Consider the following 22015-nt stretch of genomic DNA (forward strand, 5'->3'; position numbering starts at 1 on the left):
GACGCGATCACACATGTATCTTTCTTTATTTATGCAGTGACTGTAAACTGGTACTGATTACTCACGACAGCTTCTCTCATCTGACCGATCATTACAGTCAAAGACTCCATCACATCTGTAGTAGGAGTTAATGCACTGATGGCCATTAGCACACTTAAACTCATTCACTGTGCAGTTATAGACTGTAAAAGCAAAAGCAAATATGAAAGAATGTTAAATCTAATATTCCTGGTGTTATGAATGTGTATGTATGACTTGCGTAACCCAAGTAATGAGATCAATAAACTAATAGGCTTAACAAAAGCCTGTTGATTTCTTCTTGTTGGTCACTTGACCTGTACACCTGCTACTATATATTTTACAGGGCTATACACAAATTATATTTATTATAAAAAATAATGACTTGTGAACAAATGCAGTTAAAATGACCCTTTCCAAATTTCTAACCAACTATAAAAGCCCTTACTGCATCCCTGTTCATCTGCTCCATCCACACAGTCCCTGTCGCCATCACAGACATAATTGGGGTCTATACACCGATGGTCAGGACACTGAAACTGGCCCGGATGACAAGTGCCACCAATATCTAAAAGCACAAATCAGACAGAGGTGGATAAGAGACTATTTGAAAAACACATTACAAACTTGAGTTGCTGCTAAACTTACGACAGTCGGCTTCATCTGAACTGTCTCCGCAGTCATTATCGGTATCACAGCGCCAGGTATGTGGGATACAGCGCTGGTTGGCACATACAAACTGATTGGCAGTGCAGGTCCCAGGCACTCTTGTGGGGCAGTTACTTTCATCACTGTTATCAAAGCAGTCATTGTGCCCATCGCAGCGCCATGACACAGGAACACAGCGCTGGTTTGCACAGGTGAATGCAGAGGGGGAGCATGTGGTGTCTAAAATGTACAAGATTACAAAATCATTGTATCAAGGTAACACCACAGATTATGGGTTAAAAAGGTTATTCAATTACTGCTATGAGCTCCACAGTTGACTTCGTCTGTGTTGTCATGGCAGTCGTCAACACCGTCACATTGGTAGCTGTTGGGAATACATTTGCCATTGCCACAGGAAAAAGAATTGGCTCCACACTGCAGGGTGGGGGGCTCATTCGAAGGGTCCTCCACACATGTCTGGTGGTTAGGCGACAGCTTCATTCCATACGGACAGCCGCAGAGTCTGCGTGAGTCAGGAGCCGGGAAACAGAAGTGGGAGCAGTCTCCATTTGGATTTGTCGGCCTGTTGCAAAGGTTTGATCCTAAATCATGGTATGGATAATTAGCAAGTGTAGGTTACAGTCAAAAATGTGTGTTATTACTATGGATTAAATACTGACCAATCTGTGAGTTAGAGTTGAAGGATTTGACATGCATGATGTGGCTGATTCCCCGTCTAATAATTACCATCTGCCCGCCGTCCGTTTTGCGCACACGCACAATGCCACCCAGTCGCCAGTCAGTGAAGTATGCGTAGTCTGGATGAGAGGTGCAACAGAGCATAGCTTTAGTATTGAATCTTTCATTACTTGTGCTGAGGCTAAATGAGTCTCATTAAAGCAAGAAGCACACGGTCAGTACATGATCTGTTAACATTCTTTACCTTCAAAAATGGTCAGGCCAAAAGGATGGGAGATCTGAGAGATACGATCCAAAGAAAGCCTGTTCTGTCCATCGAAATTGCTGTGCTCAATTTTGTCAAAGAATGCGTCCACCCAATAAAGACGCATTGCACTGTAGGTAAAAATGAGAACGGTTTGTCACTTTGTTTTTGCAAACTTCCATGATGAAATTTTAACTTACCTCCAATCAATGGCTAGACCATTAGGCCAACCAAGGGTAGTATTTACAATTGATATGGCATGTGACCCGTCACCCCAAGCCCTCATAATCTTTGCTGGTCTGTACCAGTCAGTCCAAAAAATGTACCTGCAAATGAAGCCATAGCTTTTACTGTACAAATCAGGTGAGTTACAGAAATAAATAAATACTTTAAGTGTTATTCATTTGCTTTTTGGGAGCCTCCTTTTTTGATGCGTGAATCAACTGAGTTTTTTTTTTTTTTTTTTACAATGCGTCCGTTCAATGAAATCACATTTAACACACATGGATTTATGACCTCAAGGTTGTAAGAAGTATATACATTATTTACCCCAAGATCGGGTGCACCACTATGGCTCTGGGGTTATTGAGGTTGTGCACAATGGCCCTCCTGGACTTGTCTGCCAGGCGCAGCACAGATATGCTCCTGTATCGAGGGTCCGTCCAGTACAGGTTTTTGGAGATCCAGTCATAAGCCAGGTCCTCCACTCCTTCCACCCGATTGGCTGCCAGTACCTCCCTGCCTGTGCAGATCAAAGCAGTCAAGCCACCATTTACCGCATAGATAAAAGAGAAACAGACTGAAATATAAATAGGCTGCCAGAATGCATTTTCACCAAATGGGCACGACAGAAAGAGACAAAGCTGCTCCAAAAACAACAGGGATGATCAGAGCAATGACTTTTCCTCCTCTGTCTGAATATTTCCGCACTTGTCAAAGCTTGAACATTTTAAGTAAATATTTGCTCAAATCTGCAATATTACTATTTTGTACTCACCCACATCAGTGGTCATTTTACTTCCATTAACACTTATCTGTTTGCAGTGGTCCCCTGACAAATTCTTGGATATTGCATCCCATGTAAAGTATTTAAATCTAATATTGTCCTTTAAGCAGTAACAGTCCAGAAGAGGGATTACTCACCAGTGCCATCTACATTTTGTTGGTAGATGATATCTTTCGTGGTGTCAGAGAAAAAGATTGAATCATCTTCTGCACTGAAGTCCACTCCAACAAAGTAGGAGGGTGACCCGGTGATGGGCAGGATAATATCTTCCTGTGAGGAAAGGTTGAAGGGAATGCCTCTTACAGCGAGCTGACTAGAGAACAGCAGGAAGTGCCTTACTCCTTAAAAACAAAAAACAAAATACATCACGTGTTATAACTGAGAAAAATGGCAGAGCATATCTATGATTTTAATTCATTTTACGAACCAACACATCTTTTCCCATCATTATGCAGGTCATAGCCCATACGACATTTGCAGCGGTACCCCAGTTCTCCATTATCACTCCTGTGGCTCAGGACACAAATGTGCTCACACCCTCCTCTATTGACACTGCAGGGGTTTGACACTGAGGGAGAAAAGCAAAAGAGATCAAAAAGACTTAAGTATCCTGCTGCATGATTTGATATTTGATTTGGATTTTTGTTGTTATTCAACTCATAATAACAATAACAGGAAGAACAGAATCTTTGTAGCTTATTTAGTTCACACATGCTGTAAATAACAAGGTAACATCTTCATTTGGATGCTTTTGGTTCCTACCATACGGCTGTTTAAGCGAATGGATGACAGCTACACCATGCGGAGTCTGAGTTGTGCGGTAGAGCACTTGGGGGCTGGTGTCAGTAAACTTGTTAGCTTTCATCACAGCCATCTTGGTCCAGTCAGTGAAGTAGACAGTGTGTTCAAACAGACTGATGCCAAACGGGTGGGGGACGGCAGCTCCTCCATGGACCACAGTTTTCCTTCAGAAGAAAAAAATCAATAAAATTATTCATTATGAAAAATAAGAGAACCGCTTGTTGGGTATAATTCGTTTACCTAAAAAGACCATCATATGTTGCAGTCTCTATGTAGTCATAGCGGCTGTCAACCCAGTAAATGCGTTTTGCCTCGATATCGACTGTGATACCAGCGGGCCAGCCCAGTTTACTCCGTATTATGCCATAGCGATTGGTTCCATCCATGTAGGACCTTTCAAGTCCTGGCTGTCCATTTAGTGCCTCCCAGTCAGAGAAGAACATATACCTGCAACGATATAAGAAGGAATACATTGTGTCCTAAAGAATTTAAAATATTAGCTTTAAATTACATTCCAACTGGGTGGCTATCGCTCACACCAAAGAGACATTAATTTAAGTTCCACCATTTATCTGTAACCACCTGGCTTTCCGCCCCCTTGAACTACACTATTGGATTACAATGAGGGTCATCACTTACATTGCTCCTCGCTAATCCACCAGGGCAATCTGCTAATCTCGCACACACACTCATTGTTCCACACCAATGAAGCGCGACACAGATACAGTACATGGAGACTGAGGATGGCAGAAGATGTGACTCACCCGACTGTGGGGTCCAGCGCCAGCCCTCTTGGATTTCCGAGGTTTTCCGTGATGAGCGTGACCCGGTTACTTCCATCAAAGTCCACCATGTCAATCCTGTTGACACTGGCCTCCACCACATACAGTTTATTGTTCACCCAATCCACTGCCAGGTTTTCCGGGTAGTCAACTGATATGTTTAAAACCACCTGCACGTTAGAACCGTCCATATCCACCGAAAACACCTGCGTACAAGAGATGGCATTGTTGTGAGGATACGGGCCGCAGGTGCATAAGATAAAACTAAAATAGAAAAGAGAGTTTAAGTCAAAACAATATATAGTCACATCAGATAACTTCCAGACCTCCTTTTTAGAACTTCTCTTTGATAATGTAAGCCTTATGCTAAAATCACATACATTTCCTTTCTAATGGTAAAATCTACATTAATTGCCCAACAATAAAACATTGGAAAATGAATGAACATGAGATCAGACAGACATATACAAATTCATTCAATTGAAAAATGAATTAGTTTCTTTATCCATCTACTAAAAGTAAACATTTGTCCACACAACAAATGTGTTGGAGGCAATGTGGCACTGTTGACGCTAATACGCATGTTTTCTGGGGATTTTTTCTAATGTGAAGAAAAATAATCAATATTTGGTTGAGATATTATTGACAGCAGGGAGGAAAGCAATAACAAGAAGATGGCTCAACCCTGAGCCACCCAGCCATAAAGAAAATATGCACCATAGAAAGAATGACCTTCATTCTAAGATTGAAAGAAGTCTTTTTTTTCTTTCATTTTATTTAGTTTTTGCATTCTGTTTACACAAAACTGAGATCATGTTATGTGTTCTTTGGTTGAAAAACAATAAAGATAATAGAGGGGGAAAAAAATAATGAAAATGAATAAACACAAACTTAGTGCTTTCAAAACCCATTGCAAAATATCTTCTATTATGTGTAGTACACATAATAGTATCCTAAGTGCTTGCTTTACAAAATTGAAGAAGTTCCACTGTTTTCTTGCATTGTTGCATTTGAAATGTTATATAGCATGTAATAACCTCGTAGTGGCACCTTTTCTGGCAATCACACAGCCTGCTTGCACTCAAACTGCTTTTTCAGACGGACACATGCCAATAACACAGTGCCAGGTCTCCACACACACCCTGATGAAGGCGCAAGCCGACACGCGTTGGTGTGCTTTTTAATGTTTCTGGCCCATTAATAAAGCCTTTTCTACTTTTGCAAAATATGAGACGTGCCTGGACCTGATCTTTCTCTGCACATCCCATTGCCTCCTTCCATGAGCACCTATATTTGAAAAAGCATCACTGAGTAACCATTGGGCTAAATAAAGACTTTTCAGAAGGATGAGAATGGCTAGATTGTGATTAGAAATAAATGAAGCACAATTACTTAAGATAGAGTTACAAAAATGAAGCCTTGGTATGTGAACATCATACCAGCATATCGAGATTAGGCCATTTGGATTCCTTTCTCTGTCTGCTTCCCCCTTATTAAGACCCGCCGCAAAGGAGCCAAGTGCTTTTCTCCTTGTTATAGTATCAACGCTGCTGATTTTTAAGGATAAGTGAAGGAACCCTATCGCAACTAGCTTCTATCCAATGGTTCTCTTTGTATTTGCTTAATCGGCTTCAACAAAGTATTTTGAACAGGTAAATATAGACACTTCTAAGTTACGCCTAAATTACCTTATTCTGAATAGTGTCCGACCAGAATAACCTCTGAAGATTGTAATGGAAGTCTACTCCAACAGCCACGCCGCGATTTTGTGAATGAATCAAAGTGCGATAGTTGTTGCCATGGATGTCTCCTATCAGGAGGTCCCTTCCATTGGAAAACACAAGAGATGGTGCTCCAGCTGCAAGAAAGGTATCTTTTACGGTTTGAATTGTAATAACAATGTTATTGTGTATCCAATAGTCAGTCCTTGTTCTTCAGTGCCTAGAATGAAGAACAATGAAGAAAATAGAGATACTCACTTGATACATTAGCTCTGCAATACCTATGCTGCTCCAGTATGTATCCTTCATGGCAGCTACAGTGATGGGAGCCGATCCGGTCTTCACATGCCTGGTCACACACTCCCCACATGGAGCAGTCATCAAAGTCTTAAATTTAAATGCACACATTTAAAATTCATTCACTATTCAAATGATAAAATTACAACCTGGACACATAACATGACCTCACCTGTGCAAGAGCGAGAGTTGTTGCTGACTATGTATCCAGAAGGACATGAGCACGTACCCCCATCAGGAGAAGCCTGACAGCGGTGCTCACAGCTCAGGGAGGCACATCTCCAAATACCTAAGCATATGCAAAATGAGAGTTTGTCCTAATAAAATGACAAAAGTTGGTTATTTTGTTACTGACTGCAGTTGCGGCCTGCTGTAGTGTTGGTCTCATCTTCTCCCTGTGGACAGTGTATTGTACCGTCACAAAGGTGATCCATGGGTATGCACACACCAGAGGATGGACAGGCCCATTCTCCGGGGTAACACTCCCTTGGCACATTATCTGTAGAGAAAAACATATGTACTGTACTGTATAAGCACTAAAGCTCAAAGGTTTGCAAAATGTCCTTGTTTTTGAAAGAAAAGCACTGTTTTCAATCAGAATAACATTAAATTAATCAGAAATACAGTCTAGACATTGTTAATGTGAATGCTTATTCTAGCTGGAAACGGGTGCACTTTAATCATAGATGTGCCGAGGCGCATTTCTAGCAACCATCACTCCAGTGTTCTCATGGTACATTGTGTTAGCTAATCGTGTTAGAGAGTAATTGATGATTAGAAAACCCTTGTGCAATTATGCTAGCACTGCTGAAAACTGTTGAGAGAAGCTATAGAACTGGCCTGGGTGACCCAAACTTTTGAGCAGTAGTGTATGCACTTCTTTATGTTGGCAATTTCAGTCGTAGGATTATTATCTGAATAAAAGTTTTATTTTGATAGGGCCATTTTTGAAGAGAACAGGCAAACTGCCATCACTTTAAATGGATGTAGGAGAGTGCGGCTTTGAGGGGTCACATGGGGGCTCAGAATGTTTCTGTAGCCCATCCTCTAAAAACACACACTCTTCACAGCCTTCTGGAGGATTTCTAAAGCCCTTTGGGGGGGCTGCCGCTGCACGATCCTGTGCCACAAAGGGGCATTTGAATAAAACATTTAAAAGAGCACAGGCATAGCGTCTTGCAAGCCCTCTCCATCCATGGAAACTGGACTGCACAAGGTTTAAACAGAAAACCTGTTTGGTCCCCTACAGATACTATAGATTCTACTTTGAATAGAAAAGGGACTTCATTCATTTGGTCTTTAATTAAACTTGCTACAAGAAATGAGTTTCAGCAGAGGTGTGCATACCACAGCCTTTTTCATCTGCGTTGTCTTCACAGTCGTCCTCTCCATCACAAAGCCACACTTGGTGGATACAGCGGCCACTAGGACACGTGAAGTAGTTCCCTTTGCAAGTTGGATATGCTGTGGAAAAAGAAAAATAGGTATTAAAATTCAAAACTAATGAAAACATGTATCAGCGTGAGCATGAGCGCGCAAACATACTGCAGTTTAGCTCATCGCTTCTATCTCCACAGTCATCGTCATGATCGCACACATAGCGCTTAGGAACACATGCTCCATTATGGCAAGGAAAAAGGCCTGAATTGCAGTGCTGTGCTGGACACCACACAGACAAAGAAAACAAATTAATACATCAAGAAAGAAACTAACCACCAATAGAAATCACAACATGAACCTTACTGCAATTTGCCTCATCAGTGCCGTCACGACAGTCCAGTATTTGGTCGCAGCGCTGAGTTTGGTTGTAGCAGGCTCCATTGGCACACTTCAGCTCTGGACACGCTGGGTAATCTGTAAGATTATAGCATCTTTAGGGCAAAGGTTCATATGTAAATCATCCTGACAACTGTGATGTTTCCTGTTCTAAACTGAGAAAAGCCCACAAAGTAGACGGGATAAGAAACTTGAATCTAACAACATTACCACAACAACAGAAGTCGCCACGGCATTCTTTATGCTATTGTAAGATTACCAGAGTTTGTAGTGAGTCTACCATGAAGGCATAATAATGGCATAGCAGCTGAACTTCGGCTTGACTAATCCACCAAGGAATCTGCAATCAACTTCTGACAACAAAAAGTATATTGTGGTCCATTCTGTCAGTCATCGCGCCTCTTAATCTTAACAAATTGATTAAAATGCCAGAGGAGACCAGGATGAAAAAGGGAAACCACCCATGAGTGACTTACGGCAATCTCTCTCATCAGATGCATCCGAACAGTCAGCCAGCCGGTCACAGTGGTATTCAGCCGGGATGCATGCCCCATTACTGCAGGTTAACTGGCCACTGGTGCATGTCCTTCCAGCTACATTACAAAATCATTGTTTCAATGGATGTTAAAGGTTACATTTTGCTGTTTAAACTGTTGCTACTCACGGCAATGTTGTCTTTCATCAGAGCCATCCTCACAATCCTCCTCTTCATCGCATACCCACAATTCTGGGATACAGTCTCCGTCACTCAGACATCGGAAGTGGCTACTATCACACGTAACGGGAGCTGGACACACATTTTTAAATTAGACAAACTTAACAGATAATCAACAAGTCTAAAATTGAAAAATCCTCCTCATGAAGATGAGTGACTTACGACAGTCATGCTCATCAGAGTCATCCACACAGTCTGATGTCCCATCACAGTGCCAGTCTTCAGGGATACAACGCCCTGTTCCGCACTGGAATTGCCCCGACTCACATCCTATACAGAAAAATAAACTCACAATCATTAACCTCTATGAACTTCTTCCTTAATGACCTTTTGACCTCCTAAAACCCTTGTTAAATAGTGAGCATGTAAATGTACTATCTATCTTAATAAAGGATGTTAATGACCACATGTGGATAAGAAAGCCTAAGCTGACAAAGCATGTTGCTAACAGCTCGGACATGCCTTGGAGACAAGCGTGCCAGCCACCCCCCAGACTGACTTACACAACCTTCTCCTTCTCAACTGCAGCCTCCTTTTGATGTGTTCACTGAGTGGCATCTGTGGAGATAAGGTACCACGGCGCTACCTTCCCTGATGTTCTGCAGGAGATTGATTTAGAAGGCACAGCACTCCGTCAGACTCGTCCCAACAGGAATGCGCAATTCTGATTATCTCACTGACAGCCTGATTAATGATGCTAAATGTAATTAGACTAAGTAGTGGTACTGGGTGGCACCAGTTCAACTCAACTTAATCAAGAGAGGTATAAGATGGTCTTTACATTCAAATTTCAAAGCAATCAAAGTATGCCTACTAGGGTTCAATACTTTGTAGGTATTGCTGACATGAGCAGGCATTGTGCATGCTGTCTTCCAAAGGCTCCAATACAAAATGTATTAGTTTTAGTAGTCGCATGATGCCTCTGTTTATTTCTGTATTGGTTGTCAATTGAATCATATGACCGCATTTGGTTGCTGCAATACTGGACAACATGCTGATTTACAACTCACAATATGAAAGGAAAACACTTGTACTGCAATGTAAGATGTTAATAACTGAACATTACCAGAGCATCAAATCCAAATGTAAAATACATAACAAAACCACTATATCCTGCCTTACAAGAACACCTCATTAAATGGTCAAAAAGCATATTACAACAATATATCATGGTAGACAGTTTAAAATATATAACAATAAAATATATAATCAATTTCCACAAAGTTCCACATTGAGGGACAATAAAGTATACCTAATCTAACCTAACCAACAGTTGTTTTTTATTTATTTTGTTTAACCTTTATTTAACCAGGTAGTCCCTTGAGATAATCTCTTTTTTGAGGGCGACCTGGCCAAGACGTGACATGTATAAATGGGTAAGGACCAATGTCAATGCTAGAGTATTACTTGGTTTTACATCAAACATAAGCAGGTAATAAATAAAATAACTAATGACACAACACAAAAAAATTAAGTAAAAGGGTATGTGAACGTAGCTCAACTTTCTTTACTTGGATCTATAGAGAATTTGAGTTTTAAACTTACGCCAAGATGAAACCAACCTGCAGGCCACACTGAAATAACCCCAGTGTTTCCTGACAGTATTACTTCTGGGAAAGGTGACAGAAATGCTCAGACTGAACTGTAGCTCTCAACTGCGCTATCTTGTGAACCGGTTTCTCTTACATCCCACAAAAGAAGCTCTTATGTGCAACACTTTCGTCCATTACCAAAGATCAAACTACAATTCATCCACACACCAAAGACGCACGATCTGAATGTTGCTCAATATTTGCTCCAACAACTTTACTTCTCTCCTCTGTCCATGTAATCGTTGCTTTCTGTGTTTTATAGTCCTTCTAATTAGCAACGGAAACCCTCAGCAGGAGAGCACCACTTCACTGTCCCTTAGGAATACATGCTCTTGCACTTGCCATCCTAGCCAGCCACGATGAGAAGTCACTGTGGCACAAACGGATGTGCCAGCAGGGATGTGAACCCATGACTGCAAGTGTCAGCCTAAGTACAGAACATTTGCTGTCACCAAAAAGAGCAGCCAATATGTTGTATTCAGGTGATATTCAAAAAAGGCCAAATTTTAACATAGGGCATGCGGATGTCCCAGTATGGCAACAGAAGCCAAATGTCAACGTCGAGTCGTGGGTCGAGTATTTTCGAGTATATTATTTCATTATAATTAGAGCCCTCAATATTCCGGGCGTGAGTGGCAAAACAAATAATAACACATTTCATATCTCAACATTGACACTCATTTGACTTCTGCTACCATGCTGTTGTTTTTTGCTGTGACAAAACCTGCATATAAGTGACGAACCTAGGTGGAGGACAATCCAGAATTCAATAGTAAAATGTGCTTTTCAACAGACACTCCCACCCACTTAGGGTTGCCAGATCCTACGGCTAAAACCAGTTTGGAAATAACTCTCACCTTCTTCCACAATCCCAGGACCTGTCCCCCAAACAACTCCTAATCAATTTTGTGCTAGTGCAGCTTTAAAGCTCGGTGACTAAACTCTGGAGGTGCTTGGCTTTCAAATGAGGAACGGCACATCCACAAATATTTAGACTTTTGCTTGTGTACTCTTCCAGGCAACCAGCCAACCCAAGAGCAGTCGCAGTTGTAGTAGAAAATCTGTGGACCCAATCACTAAACAAAGTGAATCTCCCATAGATTTTTTACTAAACACAGCCCTCCTTCTGAAATTATGACATCAAATTCTCAAACATCGTGAACGAAACATATGTTGGACCCTGAAAAGGCATCCCAGTTCGAACATCTCTTTATGTCACATGGGGCACCACCAAAAAGGACGTCTCCAATTCAATACGGTTCTGGTGCCCTCCTCGAGACTCGCTGAATGCCTGTGGACAAAGTGTTGTGAACGGCCGCTGGCAGCTTGAAACGCCGGACCTGTCTGCGCTGTCAGAGAGGGGTGCTGCTGCCTATTTCATATGGAAATCAACGCCACAGAATGCAGTCAATTGCCAAACAAGTGACTTTGGCTCCTTGTGGCTACTGTGAAAAAAAACAGGCATAATATGACATGGGCCTTGAAGTAAACCAAGTCATAAACTGTCAATTACGTTTTTCAATCAGACATAAACACAAATGTCAAAAATGGGTTGACAGCTGGGTTTTTATTCTCATGAACTGATCTACTTGAGTGTAGTTTCATTTATCATTTCAGCACTCGAACTGCCTCCGCTACAAAGTGTCTTGCTAAAAGCTGGGAATTAGATTTTCGCACATAAAATGGAGCTGAATTACTTTCACCTTTTTTCATGCATGCATTTTACAATTCAAAATATAAAAGACTAATGCTAAGGTGTCCAAGATTATTTTAAAACGCCTAAATAATCCATAATACAGGCCCTTTTTATTTTGCCTTCAGCAAAAGGGGTATGCGCCAGGTTAGACTCCATCCTCCGTGTCTAAAACCTAGACTGAGTGAGTTGCTTGGAAAGAAAGTATTTGCTGTCAATTTGTGCCAACTCTTTGCCCGTCGCTAACGCAGTGTTACTGTTGCACAAGGCTGCGACACCGGAAAGAAGTTGGCACGCGGGAGGTTTAGAATGCACGTGCTGGCAGGAGACTGTGGGTCCTGGAAAGTTTAACTCAACAGGAGTATTACTCTGTTAGATAAAAGGTACCAAACTAATACGCATATGACAAATAGGTCACTAGCTAAGTTATGATGGTGTAATGATTATGGTAAAGCGTAATTGTTTTTAGAAAGAAAAGCTCACAACAGCAAAAATAGGTTGTTAATAAATTAACCTATCAGGTATTAAATTCAGTGTAAGCATTTTAGACTAAGTTACAAGGGGTCACAGAGAAAAACTTAAGGATTTCGTTGGGATTAGGGAAAGTACCCAGTTCCCTACAATAAAGCTGTAGAAGGAAACATGTAGCTAATTATTCACATATACATTTATTCATCTAAAAGTATTATGTAGATGTAATACTACAGTTTAGGTAATTTATAATGGTTAATTTCAGTACTTTCAAATAAATAATTAACTGCTATAAACTGATTAAAAGCAGGCAGATTCATCGCATCATCACTTTACAGATTACTACACATATTTATATATATTTTTAAAAGATAACAGATTAAGGCTAAATATGATAACTATCTCATCACTATGGGCTTTACAGTTTTTCTCTGGCAAAATATTCCGTCATTGTCTTGCTTGATAGCCAGGGCAAAAAAAATCTTTGATATTAAACTATAAATTAAGCCTTTAGGCCATAAATGAATGGGGTTTACAGTCACAGCCTTTTCTTCTACCTCAGGCTGCTCCTTAGGTAGAAATGTCTCCATTCTGCAGCAGCTGCAGCGTAATTAGTTGCTTGATTCACACTAAGGAGCTTACATACTAAGGGTTGAGCAAAAAGAAAGCAGATTACACTTTGAGAATAGGATCTAGCTGTGCTACAAACATCGACAAACACAAGACAGTCATGCATAAATAGCTGTATGTTAGATAATTACTTGGTTTTTTTTTCCTTTTTTATCCTAGAGTATGAGCTTTGACACAGGTTTGGCTGCCTTGTTGGGCAGGGTGAGATCTGGTACTGAATGAGATTTGTCCCAGCAGCCCTGAGTCCTCACAGATTGTCTGCAAGTCACATGCTCTTTTCTGTTACCTAGCAACAGTAAAGCTCAGGCAAAAGTTCCTCAAGAGAACTTCCAATCTGTCTGAGGAAAGCTTTGTGCGCAGACTTTAGAGTTACACTACTGCCCACTTTGAAGGCAAACTACACTAACAATGAGTGGCCATGTGGTGGTATTAGTTAAAACTTGAGCCAGCTCACATGACTACACTTGTAGATTTAAAGGAAAAACTAAAAGGCGACTATGGATCAACCACGCCAAAAATCCAACAATGTTTTGGAGAGCAACAAGTGCACTGGGTGACCTATGTCCACAATGAATCATTTTGGTGACACTGTGTGAACAAAAGAATGAAATCACTTACCCTCAGAGTGGCACCAACTAACACAGCAAATGAAGACGAGAAGGAGTTTAACTAGCAGTGCTCTCCACATTCTGGCTGGCCCGTCCAGCTCCGCTGAGCAGATGGAGGAGCTGTTGGGCTGGGGCTGGGATGCTGTGGCTTTCCCTGCCTGTCTTTCTTGGCCCGCTAGTTGATGAAAAGGGGCGTGCACAAAGGCACGAAAAGCCGCTCCCCCAACCCACCCTGCCTGGGCCCTCCGGATAAATCCCCGCGACCCAGCAACCTGCGTGTAATGCTTATTTGAGCCATGTAGTGCTGCTACCAACGCTTGAACTTGTTAAGGGCTGTCGACTCATAATTTGATGCAACATGTACCACTAATAAACAAACTATGCACAAAAAGTGGCAACTGCAGAGTTAAGAATTAGCTACAAATCGCAATTTTATTTTGATTTAGGCTAATTATTTTAAAGGTTTGGGCTAAACGTTTTTGATTCTTTATCGAGAAAGAATCAAATACTTTGATTCTTTTTTTTCTTAATCGAGAAAGAAAAGACTGTCGCGTGAGCAGTCAACAAACCACACTCAAGAAGTCCGATCCATGGTCCCATCATGGTCCATGCGATACCGCCATCTTGTGGTTGCGTTGAAAACGACCAGCGGCACAAAAATCACAGAACATGCGTTAGGTTGCTACTAGCAACCAGTAAAGTTGAGGCCAAATCAAACTAACTTGACGCTTAGCGTTAAATACTTACATTTTACAATGGAAGACCCGGTGGAGACAAACGATGAAAACTTATTTGAGGGGAAGTCAGCTGAGGTAAAGTAAAGTTTGTATGAGCGCTCATGACGTGTTGGATGTTATTATTACTTCAATGCGTATAAACCTCATGTTAGCATAATTAACGCTAGCTCACAAACCAAAAACACTGCGACCAGCTAACGCTAAATACAACTAATAGTCACAGGTGGGGGTAGTACTCAGTTACATTTGCTTTTGAAGTAACTGTAACTTTGAAGTAACTACCTATTTTAACTAACTAAAATATATATAATGACTTAATACTGTTTCTTTGACCTCTTAACCCCCACCTGAACCGCACATATTTTCTCCAGTTTGGCATTACGCAAATATAAAAGCTTCTTGAAAAAAGTGTCAAAATTGCGACAAAAATGAAAGGAAAACGAGGGTGAAAACACAATAAAAGACTGACTAAACAGCATGAAAATTTTTGTAGGTCTTAGCTTTCAAATGAGGCGTTAGACTGGCTTATAGGCTGTAAGCTTTGAGATTGAGGTAAACTGAACTGAGCAAATGTACTCGGTTTAGGCGGGGGGTAAGAGGTTAAGTGACAACACTAAGGACACGTTGCTCTTTCTTTTCTCAGGAAATACAAAGTATGCATCATGCACTGGAAAACCTGTGGGTGTTCTCTGAAGCTGAAGGCACAGACACAGAGGTGCTGCGATTCAGGATTGATGAACAATCCACTCTGATAAATATTCTCAAGGAGCGATCGGATGAGCTCCTTATCCGATGTCAAGCTTTGCAGAAAATCAATTCAGAGCTCGAGGACAAAATCACAGACTGTCATAAAGAACTGGACGATGAAAGAAAGAAATCAGAGACGTTGGAAAAGAGATTCATGGTTTTGGCTTCCAACCATGAAGCTATAATTGTTTTTAAGGATGAGTACAAAAGTCATAACGCAGAGCTAAACCAGAGAAACCAGGAGCTTCAGTTTGAAAACGATACTCTCTTCTCTAAAAAGCTTCAAGATCAAGAGGCAACGGTACAAAGTATTACACAAGAACTCAAACAGCTAAAAGAGAAGTATGCTCAGGAGGAAAATAACTACCGGTATGAAATATTTTATCTAAGATTTTTTACATTTAAACTGAATGGAATTAACATTTGTTTTTTGTGTTTGCTTAAATAATTGTTCAAGTGAGAAAATAGCAGAACTCAAGGCCAGACTTCTCCAGCAAGCACAGGATAATGAAGTTAAACATGCATCACTTGTTGAGAAACTGCATTCTGAAGAAGAGAGGAAGAGAAACACTAATGCTATGTGTAACGGTAAGATTTCTTCTAATGAACAGAAGCTATTTTTCAATATAGTACAATTTTATTTGTGCTTTGGCCAGATTTGAAAATCCAGCTCAAAAACACTTTGGAAAATCATACCTCAAAAGAGACCACTATGAAGAAGACAATAGAAACACTTTGCAGGGAGAGGGACAAACTCCTGCAGGTGTCAGTTGAAAGGGGAAAACTAATACAGGTATTTGTTAATTAAAACTAATGAAAAATTACATTTGATGTAATTCACCCAACATTACAGGAAAAACAACAAGAACTGGAGCAAATGGAAATAAAACTGAGAGAAGAGAAAAAACTCAGAACTAAAGCAGAAGAGAGGTAATGGAATACTCGATACACCACAACAAGCTTGTTTCTATAGAAAATGTTATATAAATATATCTTCATATCAGGTTTAAAAAGGAGATAGAAGCAGTCAATGCTGATGCCAAAGTTAACTTGCTTCAAAGTGTTCTTGAAGAAAGCTCAACCAAGCATGAGAAGCTGAGAAAGGTAAAGACTCGTTGTGATATTACTGTCGTCATCACATTTTTGTGGACATTTCCAACTTTTTTTTTTAAATTTAGGATTTTGAGGCTTTTAAGGAGCACAGCACAAATCTCCTTATTCAGGAACGGGAGTTGAATAAGAAGCTTCGACTCATGACCGGCTAAAGTTAAGCATCTTTGGGCATTAAGTTTTTACAATAAAAGTCAAGATTTAATGAGTAAGATGAACAACACTTTTTTTTTTACAATGTATTTTTAATATGTTTCCAGAGAAAACATTTAAAATGAAAGTAATTTCTGGAAATTTCTGTTCAAATGTTCTTTCAACCATTAAGAGTGCTCCTCTGCCAGTTTCTTAGCCTTTTGCGCCACTTCTTCAACTGGACCCACCATGTAAAAGGCCTGTTCTGGTAGTGCGTGAAATTCACCTTTAAGAGACAAAAATTAAATAAATCACCAAAAGGTAAAGCTTTGAAATTGTTTCAAATGGACACATTTAGATTACCTGCTAGAATGCTTTGGAAGCCTTTGATAGTCTCCTTCAAAGGCACCAGCTTGCACATGTGGCCAGTGAAGACTTCTGCTACCTGGAATGAGACAGGAAGCGCTGGATTTTATGGGCACAGGAAGCAGTCAGTTTGTCTTCCTCTGAGAGCTCATCCATACCCAAGATAGCAATGATGTCCTGCAGGGATTTGTAGTCCTAAAATGAACACAATACATTAGTTAGCTCTGTCACTAGCATTACTGCCAAATGTGATAACATGCCCGAAGAATCTTCTGTACACCACGAGCAACATCATAGTGCTCAGCACCAACTATGTTTGGATCCATGATTCGGGAGGTGGAGTCCAAGGGGTCCACAGCTGGATAGATTCCCAGCTCAGTAATAGCACTGGACAGCACGGTGGCGGGATCCAAGTGAGCAAAGGTAGTAGCTGGAGCAAGATTAGTCAAGTCATCAGCTGGCACATAGATGGCCTAAAGAAAAAACAAAAAAATGTAATCTTACTCCAGACCAGTGGTTCTCAACTTGGGGGATGGGACCCCCATTGGGGTTGCACAATATATTCCAGGGGTCACCAGATCACATGGGAGGCATACTTTCTATGTAGTTTGTATGGTAAAGGTGCCATACAAACCACTGCTCTAGATCAGTGGTTCTAAACCATATGCAAATCATATGGTTAAAAATCATTAAATATGATGATAAGTGATGGAGCCTTTCTTGGTAATCCTTTCCTGCATGGTACCCATGTCAGTGGCCAAAGTAGGTTGGTATCCTACAGTACAAGGAATACAACCCAAAAGAGCACCTAGAAACAATAAAACTGTTCAGAAAAGGCCTGTTGCCACACCTTAATTAAGAGTAAATAAGCATTGCTGAACCAACCTCAGAGCCCGCCAGGGGGAACCTGAAAATGTTGTCAATGAAGAGAAGTACATCTTGCCCTTCCTGAACACAGAAATACCCAGCAACTGTCAGTCCTGTCAGGGCCACTCTGGCACGAGCACCTGGTGGCCGTACACTCCATAATCAGTCTTGCCCACACCCGCACCCCCAAATAATCCTCAACACAACAGAAGGCAAAACCTGTTAAATGTGTAACTCCATGTGCATCCCATAACTACAGGCAAACAGTCACCAACCAATCTTCCCACCCTTGGCATAAGGAGTCAGCAGATCAATGACCAGAATCTCTTGTTCCACACTCATGAATGTGAATTCAGGGGCTTCAGCATGAATAGGAGCAGTTCTGAAAAGTATACACAGTTTGTGTTGCAGTCAGATGTTATTCTATAAGAGTTGTATTTATTAACTCTTAACAGAATGGGAAATGTTTGTTATTCACCTTAACTTACTGCTTGGTATTAATTGGGTCCTTCTCATCAATAGGCTCTCCAATAACGTTCACCTGCTGCCTCCTTTGTGCCTTCCATGGCTATGATTCTGACAGTGTTTTCACCTATACACACAGCCAGGGTTAGGTCTATCAAAACAGGCACATGCTTAGCTTAAACACAGTTGAATATCCTCATCCAGATGCAGTGCAACTTCCAGGACGAGCCTGCTGTCACAACCAGTCACCTCAAGAGCATTGAGAATGGGGGGTACTGGACGTCCACCACAGCTCCAATGACAGCTACAATGCAGCCATTGGCCAAAGCTGCTTGAGCTGCTAGTGCAGCATAACCTCTGCCTAAAAGAGATACTAACAAGGTCAGCATGGTGTCAAGGCAAAACTTATGTTAACAGAAGAACCACGCAGGGGCGGTTCTTGAAAAAAAAAAATCACGATGTGGCAAGCAGGGTCAGGGATAATTTCTGGGGGTGGCAACACATTATACAATGTTGAATGTTTATAGTGGGGGTACGCAAGTTTTGATTGATCGCAAGGCAGTTTTTCCATTTAGATGTAGGCTGAGCATCCCACAATTATACACAGTACATTGTCCATAATATAAGTAGAGGGTTTCTAACTCAAGTCAAATTTTAACTTTTGTCTGTCACTGTCTTCGGTCCCCACACACAGCTACCCATTGTGTAACGAGAATTCCCATTTAAAGATTTAAAAGTGTGAATCCCGGGTTTAAAAGTCCCAAGTGCCCCAGAGCAACACCATCGCACCCTGCATGGCTGGAGATGGCTGAAGGTGAAGGCTCAGGTGAGCCGGTTGATCTTGTGCACAGCCACTGCTGCCGATTATCTTTCATATACAGTAGTTTTCAAACTATATAGCCACCACTAGAGGGCAGCACAGACGAGTCAGCAAGTGTCCAAACTTTTTGTATTGAGGGCCACAGGTGTGGAGGGCCACAGATCGGTGGTCAATGTTGGGAAAATGTATTTATTTAGGCTTGGAAAAGCCAATCTTTAAAAATACCATCTCTGGCGATGTGTGCCAATTCAACAAGAAGCCTGTTCTAGAGTGTTAAAGTGATATGTCTACGGCAGAGGTGGCAAACTGTGGTCCGGTTTCAGCCCCCCAAGCAATTTTGTCCAGACACCATGACAATACCCTGCCGGAATTGGCTCAAATGGCTGTAAATTATTAATTTCCATTTTTTCCATTTTATTTATTTCACTCAAAAGTGACATTAGAATAATTACTACAAATCTGTCAAGGCAGTTTGAATGGAAAGGAGCAGAGAAGAGCCATTTTTGTGAATCTGCACCTTTGTTAACTTTACAATCACTTTACAGGAGTTCTTTTGTTTTGTCTCTTTTTTGTTTCATCAAGCAACTTGCAGATATAATGTGTTGCATTTTTCAATGAGAGAAAGTTGAGCAGAATAGAATTCAAGTTATCGTTGGTGTGGCCCTGTAAGTTAATTCAGGTTACTCATATAGTTACAATGAACTACTCACCCCTGGGCTATGGGTGCGTAGGATTATGATTTATGATTTCCTAAACTTTACGTCTAAGCATCTGTGTTCCCTTAAATAAACTACACATTTTAAATCAAATGTAATTTTTTATGTTGGATTTTTCACATTCCATTTTACATTATGTAAAAGTTGCTCATGCTTGTGTTGTCAGCCCATTTTCGACAAAGTATTTAAGCGCTTTCTTATTGTTGGTAAATGGTTCACTGTAAATAACAGTATTTATTATTATTTTCGCTAAATTACACACTGTCTTTTATTAATTGAAACCGGAAGCGCGTCCATCACGTGACCTGTTTATGCTAGTTTAAAAGAGCTAGGCCCACAGCCTCAGTCCAGAAGCTGTGGCGCAGTAGTCGGGCCGTGGCCTAAGCCTTGTCACATCTGGGACGTGTAAGTGTCGTTTTATCTGTTTGTCCATTTTTACTTAATCCATAGTATGCTAAACTATTTTATCCTTTATTCACAGGGGACCTATGTTTACCCTTTTCTTTTCTGTACTATTTGAGCTCGAAATAAACTCTGAAAAGCCAACTGATTCTCCCTGGTGATTTCGAGGGGGCAACAAAATCTTGGTGTTTCTGCCCGGCTGGATTAAGTTTGTGGATGACCTGGATCGCTACCGTGGATTGTGGCTACCGGAGCGCGTGTGTGGACTATATTCGTGAGTGGCATACGCTACGAGAGACGCCAACACGAAGCTATCACGGAGCTAATGCTAACGGAAGCGAGGTCAAGGAAGACGACACAACCCACCGCAAGTCACGATCAAAGCCAAGGTAAAATACTTTCCAATCATGCCAGACTTTAACGAACAAGTGTCTGAATGGGAAAATATGCTGGAAGAAATCGAGGGAAAGCTAATTGCCTTACCTGCTTCGGAACTTCTTAAAATATGCACTACACTTGAAATCAATGTTGAAGATGAAGAAAAAAACTCACCTCGCAAATTGAGAAGGCTAATTCTGCAGCATTTGGAGTGTGAGGATGTCACGTCGCTTGAAGATGGAGGAATGTCATTGTTATTGAAAATAAATGACAGAATTGATGAACTGAGAAAAACGCTGTCTACGTCTGGTCCCACGTCGCCACGCCGCCCTCTGGCGGACACAGCTGGTACTGCGCCCAGCAACACGGAACCTGTGGTAAGGCCACGCACCTCTGCCACCACGCTTACTGCCCCTAATAATTTGTCTGAAAGAACTCAAACTGTTGTTCACCCTATGTATAGAAAAGACTTGAAAATTAATGGACAAATTGGTGAACATAATCAAACGGATAAGCTGGGATATGCAAGTTTAGAAAGACAAATTACAAAAGCATTAAAGAAGGGATATGATGAATGCGAAATTATTGATGCAGTCCTTCAAGCTATGATTCCAGGAACAAAACTGCGAAGTTATCTGGAAAGTAGAGATGATTTGTCATTGAAAGCTCTGAAACAAATATTGCGGACTCATTTTGTTGAAAAAGATGCTAATGAGCTGTACCACTCCTTAACTCGTGCTGCACAAGATCACGGAGAGACTCCAGTCCAGTTTTTAGTTCGAGCTATGGACTTGAGGCAACAGATACTCTTTGCTTCAGAGAGAGCAGACACTGGCTTGAAGTACAGCCCAGAGCTCATCCAAAATCAGTTTTTGCAAACCATACTTACCGGACTCCAAGATAACACCATCCGTATTGACTTAAAGCCATATTTGCAAAATCCAAGAATAACTGATGAAGTTCTGCTGGAGAAAATGACCGCCGCCTACAACCTGGAGATGGAGAGGAAGGGCAAGCTGTCAAGCAAATCCAGAGCCAAGGTGTTAGCGGTGAGTAATGATCCACATTTCACTGATTCAGAGAGCAGCAGTTATGACAGTAACTCTACCAGTTATAAAAAGCAAAAGTTTGAAAAACGTGACACATTGATGGAGAAAGTAGACCAGGGGAACAAAGCAATCTGTGAAGCCATTCAGAATCTCACCACTCAGCTGTCAAGCCTGCACCAGCCACCCGGACAACCACCACCATGGGGACAAGCCAGCCACAGCTACAACAGACCACCACCAAGGACACGCCCCAACCGGCAGTGTCACCAGTGCCAGCGGACCAATCCAGGGGGGAAATGCGACCACTGCTACAAGTGTGGGAGCATAGACCACTGGGCCATTGGTTGCCGCAGAGCGCCTAGGAACACCACAGCCTCCACCAACAAGATCGAAACTAGCGTACATCTTGGTAAGAACACAGACATATTCTGCACCACAGCGCCCCTCACTGGTAAACAACATCAAACTGCTAAGCTGGTGGGGAGGAGGTGCCTTGTTCGAGCCACAATGAACAATGTTGACACC

The 22015-nt window shown here is 41.3% G+C and overlaps 2 protein-coding genes and 1 pseudogene across 3 annotated transcripts in view; 1 reads left to right on the top strand and 2 right to left on the bottom strand.

The window, feature by feature from the left end:
- Positions 1-13853, bottom strand: part of lrp2a (low density lipoprotein receptor-related protein 2a) — a 37671-nt gene extending 23818 nt beyond the window's left edge. Inside the window, exons 1-24 of the mRNA XM_079562399.1 lie at positions 13712-13853; positions 8870-8977; positions 8657-8779; positions 8469-8585; positions 7960-8070; positions 7762-7875; positions 7564-7680; positions 6572-6715; positions 6389-6505; positions 6178-6306; positions 5887-6056; positions 4181-4404; positions 3657-3863; positions 3378-3580; positions 3043-3183; positions 2753-2956; positions 2159-2351; positions 1810-1935; positions 1610-1740; positions 1347-1484; positions 984-1268; positions 667-906; positions 467-586; positions 66-182 (exon numbers count right to left, since the gene is read on the bottom strand). Coding sequence (XP_079418525.1) covers positions 66-182; positions 467-586; positions 667-906; positions 984-1268; positions 1347-1484; positions 1610-1740; positions 1810-1935; positions 2159-2351; positions 2753-2956; positions 3043-3183; positions 3378-3580; positions 3657-3863; positions 4181-4404; positions 5887-6056; positions 6178-6306; positions 6389-6505; positions 6572-6715; positions 7564-7680; positions 7762-7875; positions 7960-8070; positions 8469-8585; positions 8657-8779; positions 8870-8977; positions 13712-13781 — 3649 coding nt within the window. The 5' untranslated portion in view covers positions 13782-13853. The remainder of the gene's footprint in view (positions 1-65; positions 183-466; positions 587-666; positions 907-983; positions 1269-1346; positions 1485-1609; positions 1741-1809; positions 1936-2158; positions 2352-2752; positions 2957-3042; positions 3184-3377; positions 3581-3656; positions 3864-4180; positions 4405-5886; positions 6057-6177; positions 6307-6388; positions 6506-6571; positions 6716-7563; positions 7681-7761; positions 7876-7959; positions 8071-8468; positions 8586-8656; positions 8780-8869; positions 8978-13711) is intronic.
- A 539-nt stretch (positions 13854-14392) lies between these two features.
- Positions 14393-16521, top strand: LOC306967392 (coiled-coil domain-containing protein 89). The gene is made up of 7 exons (XM_079562398.1): positions 14393-14513; positions 15082-15554; positions 15643-15773; positions 15842-15978; positions 16039-16115; positions 16190-16289; positions 16364-16521. Exons 1-7 carry the CDS (start codon positions 14457-14459, stop codon positions 16448-16450), a joined length of 1062 nt encoding a protein of 353 aa, XP_079418524.1. The 5' UTR covers positions 14393-14456; the 3' UTR covers positions 16451-16521.
- Positions 16522-16527: 6 nt separating this feature from the next.
- LOC306967552 (ATP synthase subunit beta, mitochondrial-like) lies at positions 16528-18514 on the bottom strand (annotated as a pseudogene). Its single transcript has 8 exons — positions 18310-18514; positions 18149-18236; positions 17936-18042; positions 17675-17856; positions 17489-17601; positions 17054-17266; positions 16791-16988; positions 16528-16713 (listed from the first exon to the last, which is right to left on the bottom strand). The product of its transcript is annotated as an ATP synthase subunit beta, mitochondrial-like (transcript).
- Between the last annotated feature and the right edge of the window lie 3501 nt (positions 18515-22015).

The sequence above is a fragment of the Gobius niger genome (assembly GCF_951799975.1).
Source record: "Gobius niger genome assembly, chromosome: 9".
Lineage (NCBI taxonomy): Eukaryota > Metazoa > Chordata > Actinopteri > Gobiiformes > Gobiidae > Gobius > Gobius niger.

Coding starts and splice junctions, on each gene's coding strand:
- LOC306967392 (XM_079562398.1), top strand. CDS start 14,457: ATGGAAGACCCGGTGGAGACAAACGATGAAAACTTATTTGAGGGGAAG. Junction 15,774..15,841: donor CACTAATGCTATGTGTAACG/GTAAGATTTCTT, acceptor TGCTTTGGCCAG/ATTTGAAAATCCAGCTCAAA. Junction 15,979..16,038: donor AAAGGGGAAAACTAATACAG/GTATTTGTTAAT, acceptor CCAACATTACAG/GAAAAACAACAAGAACTGGA.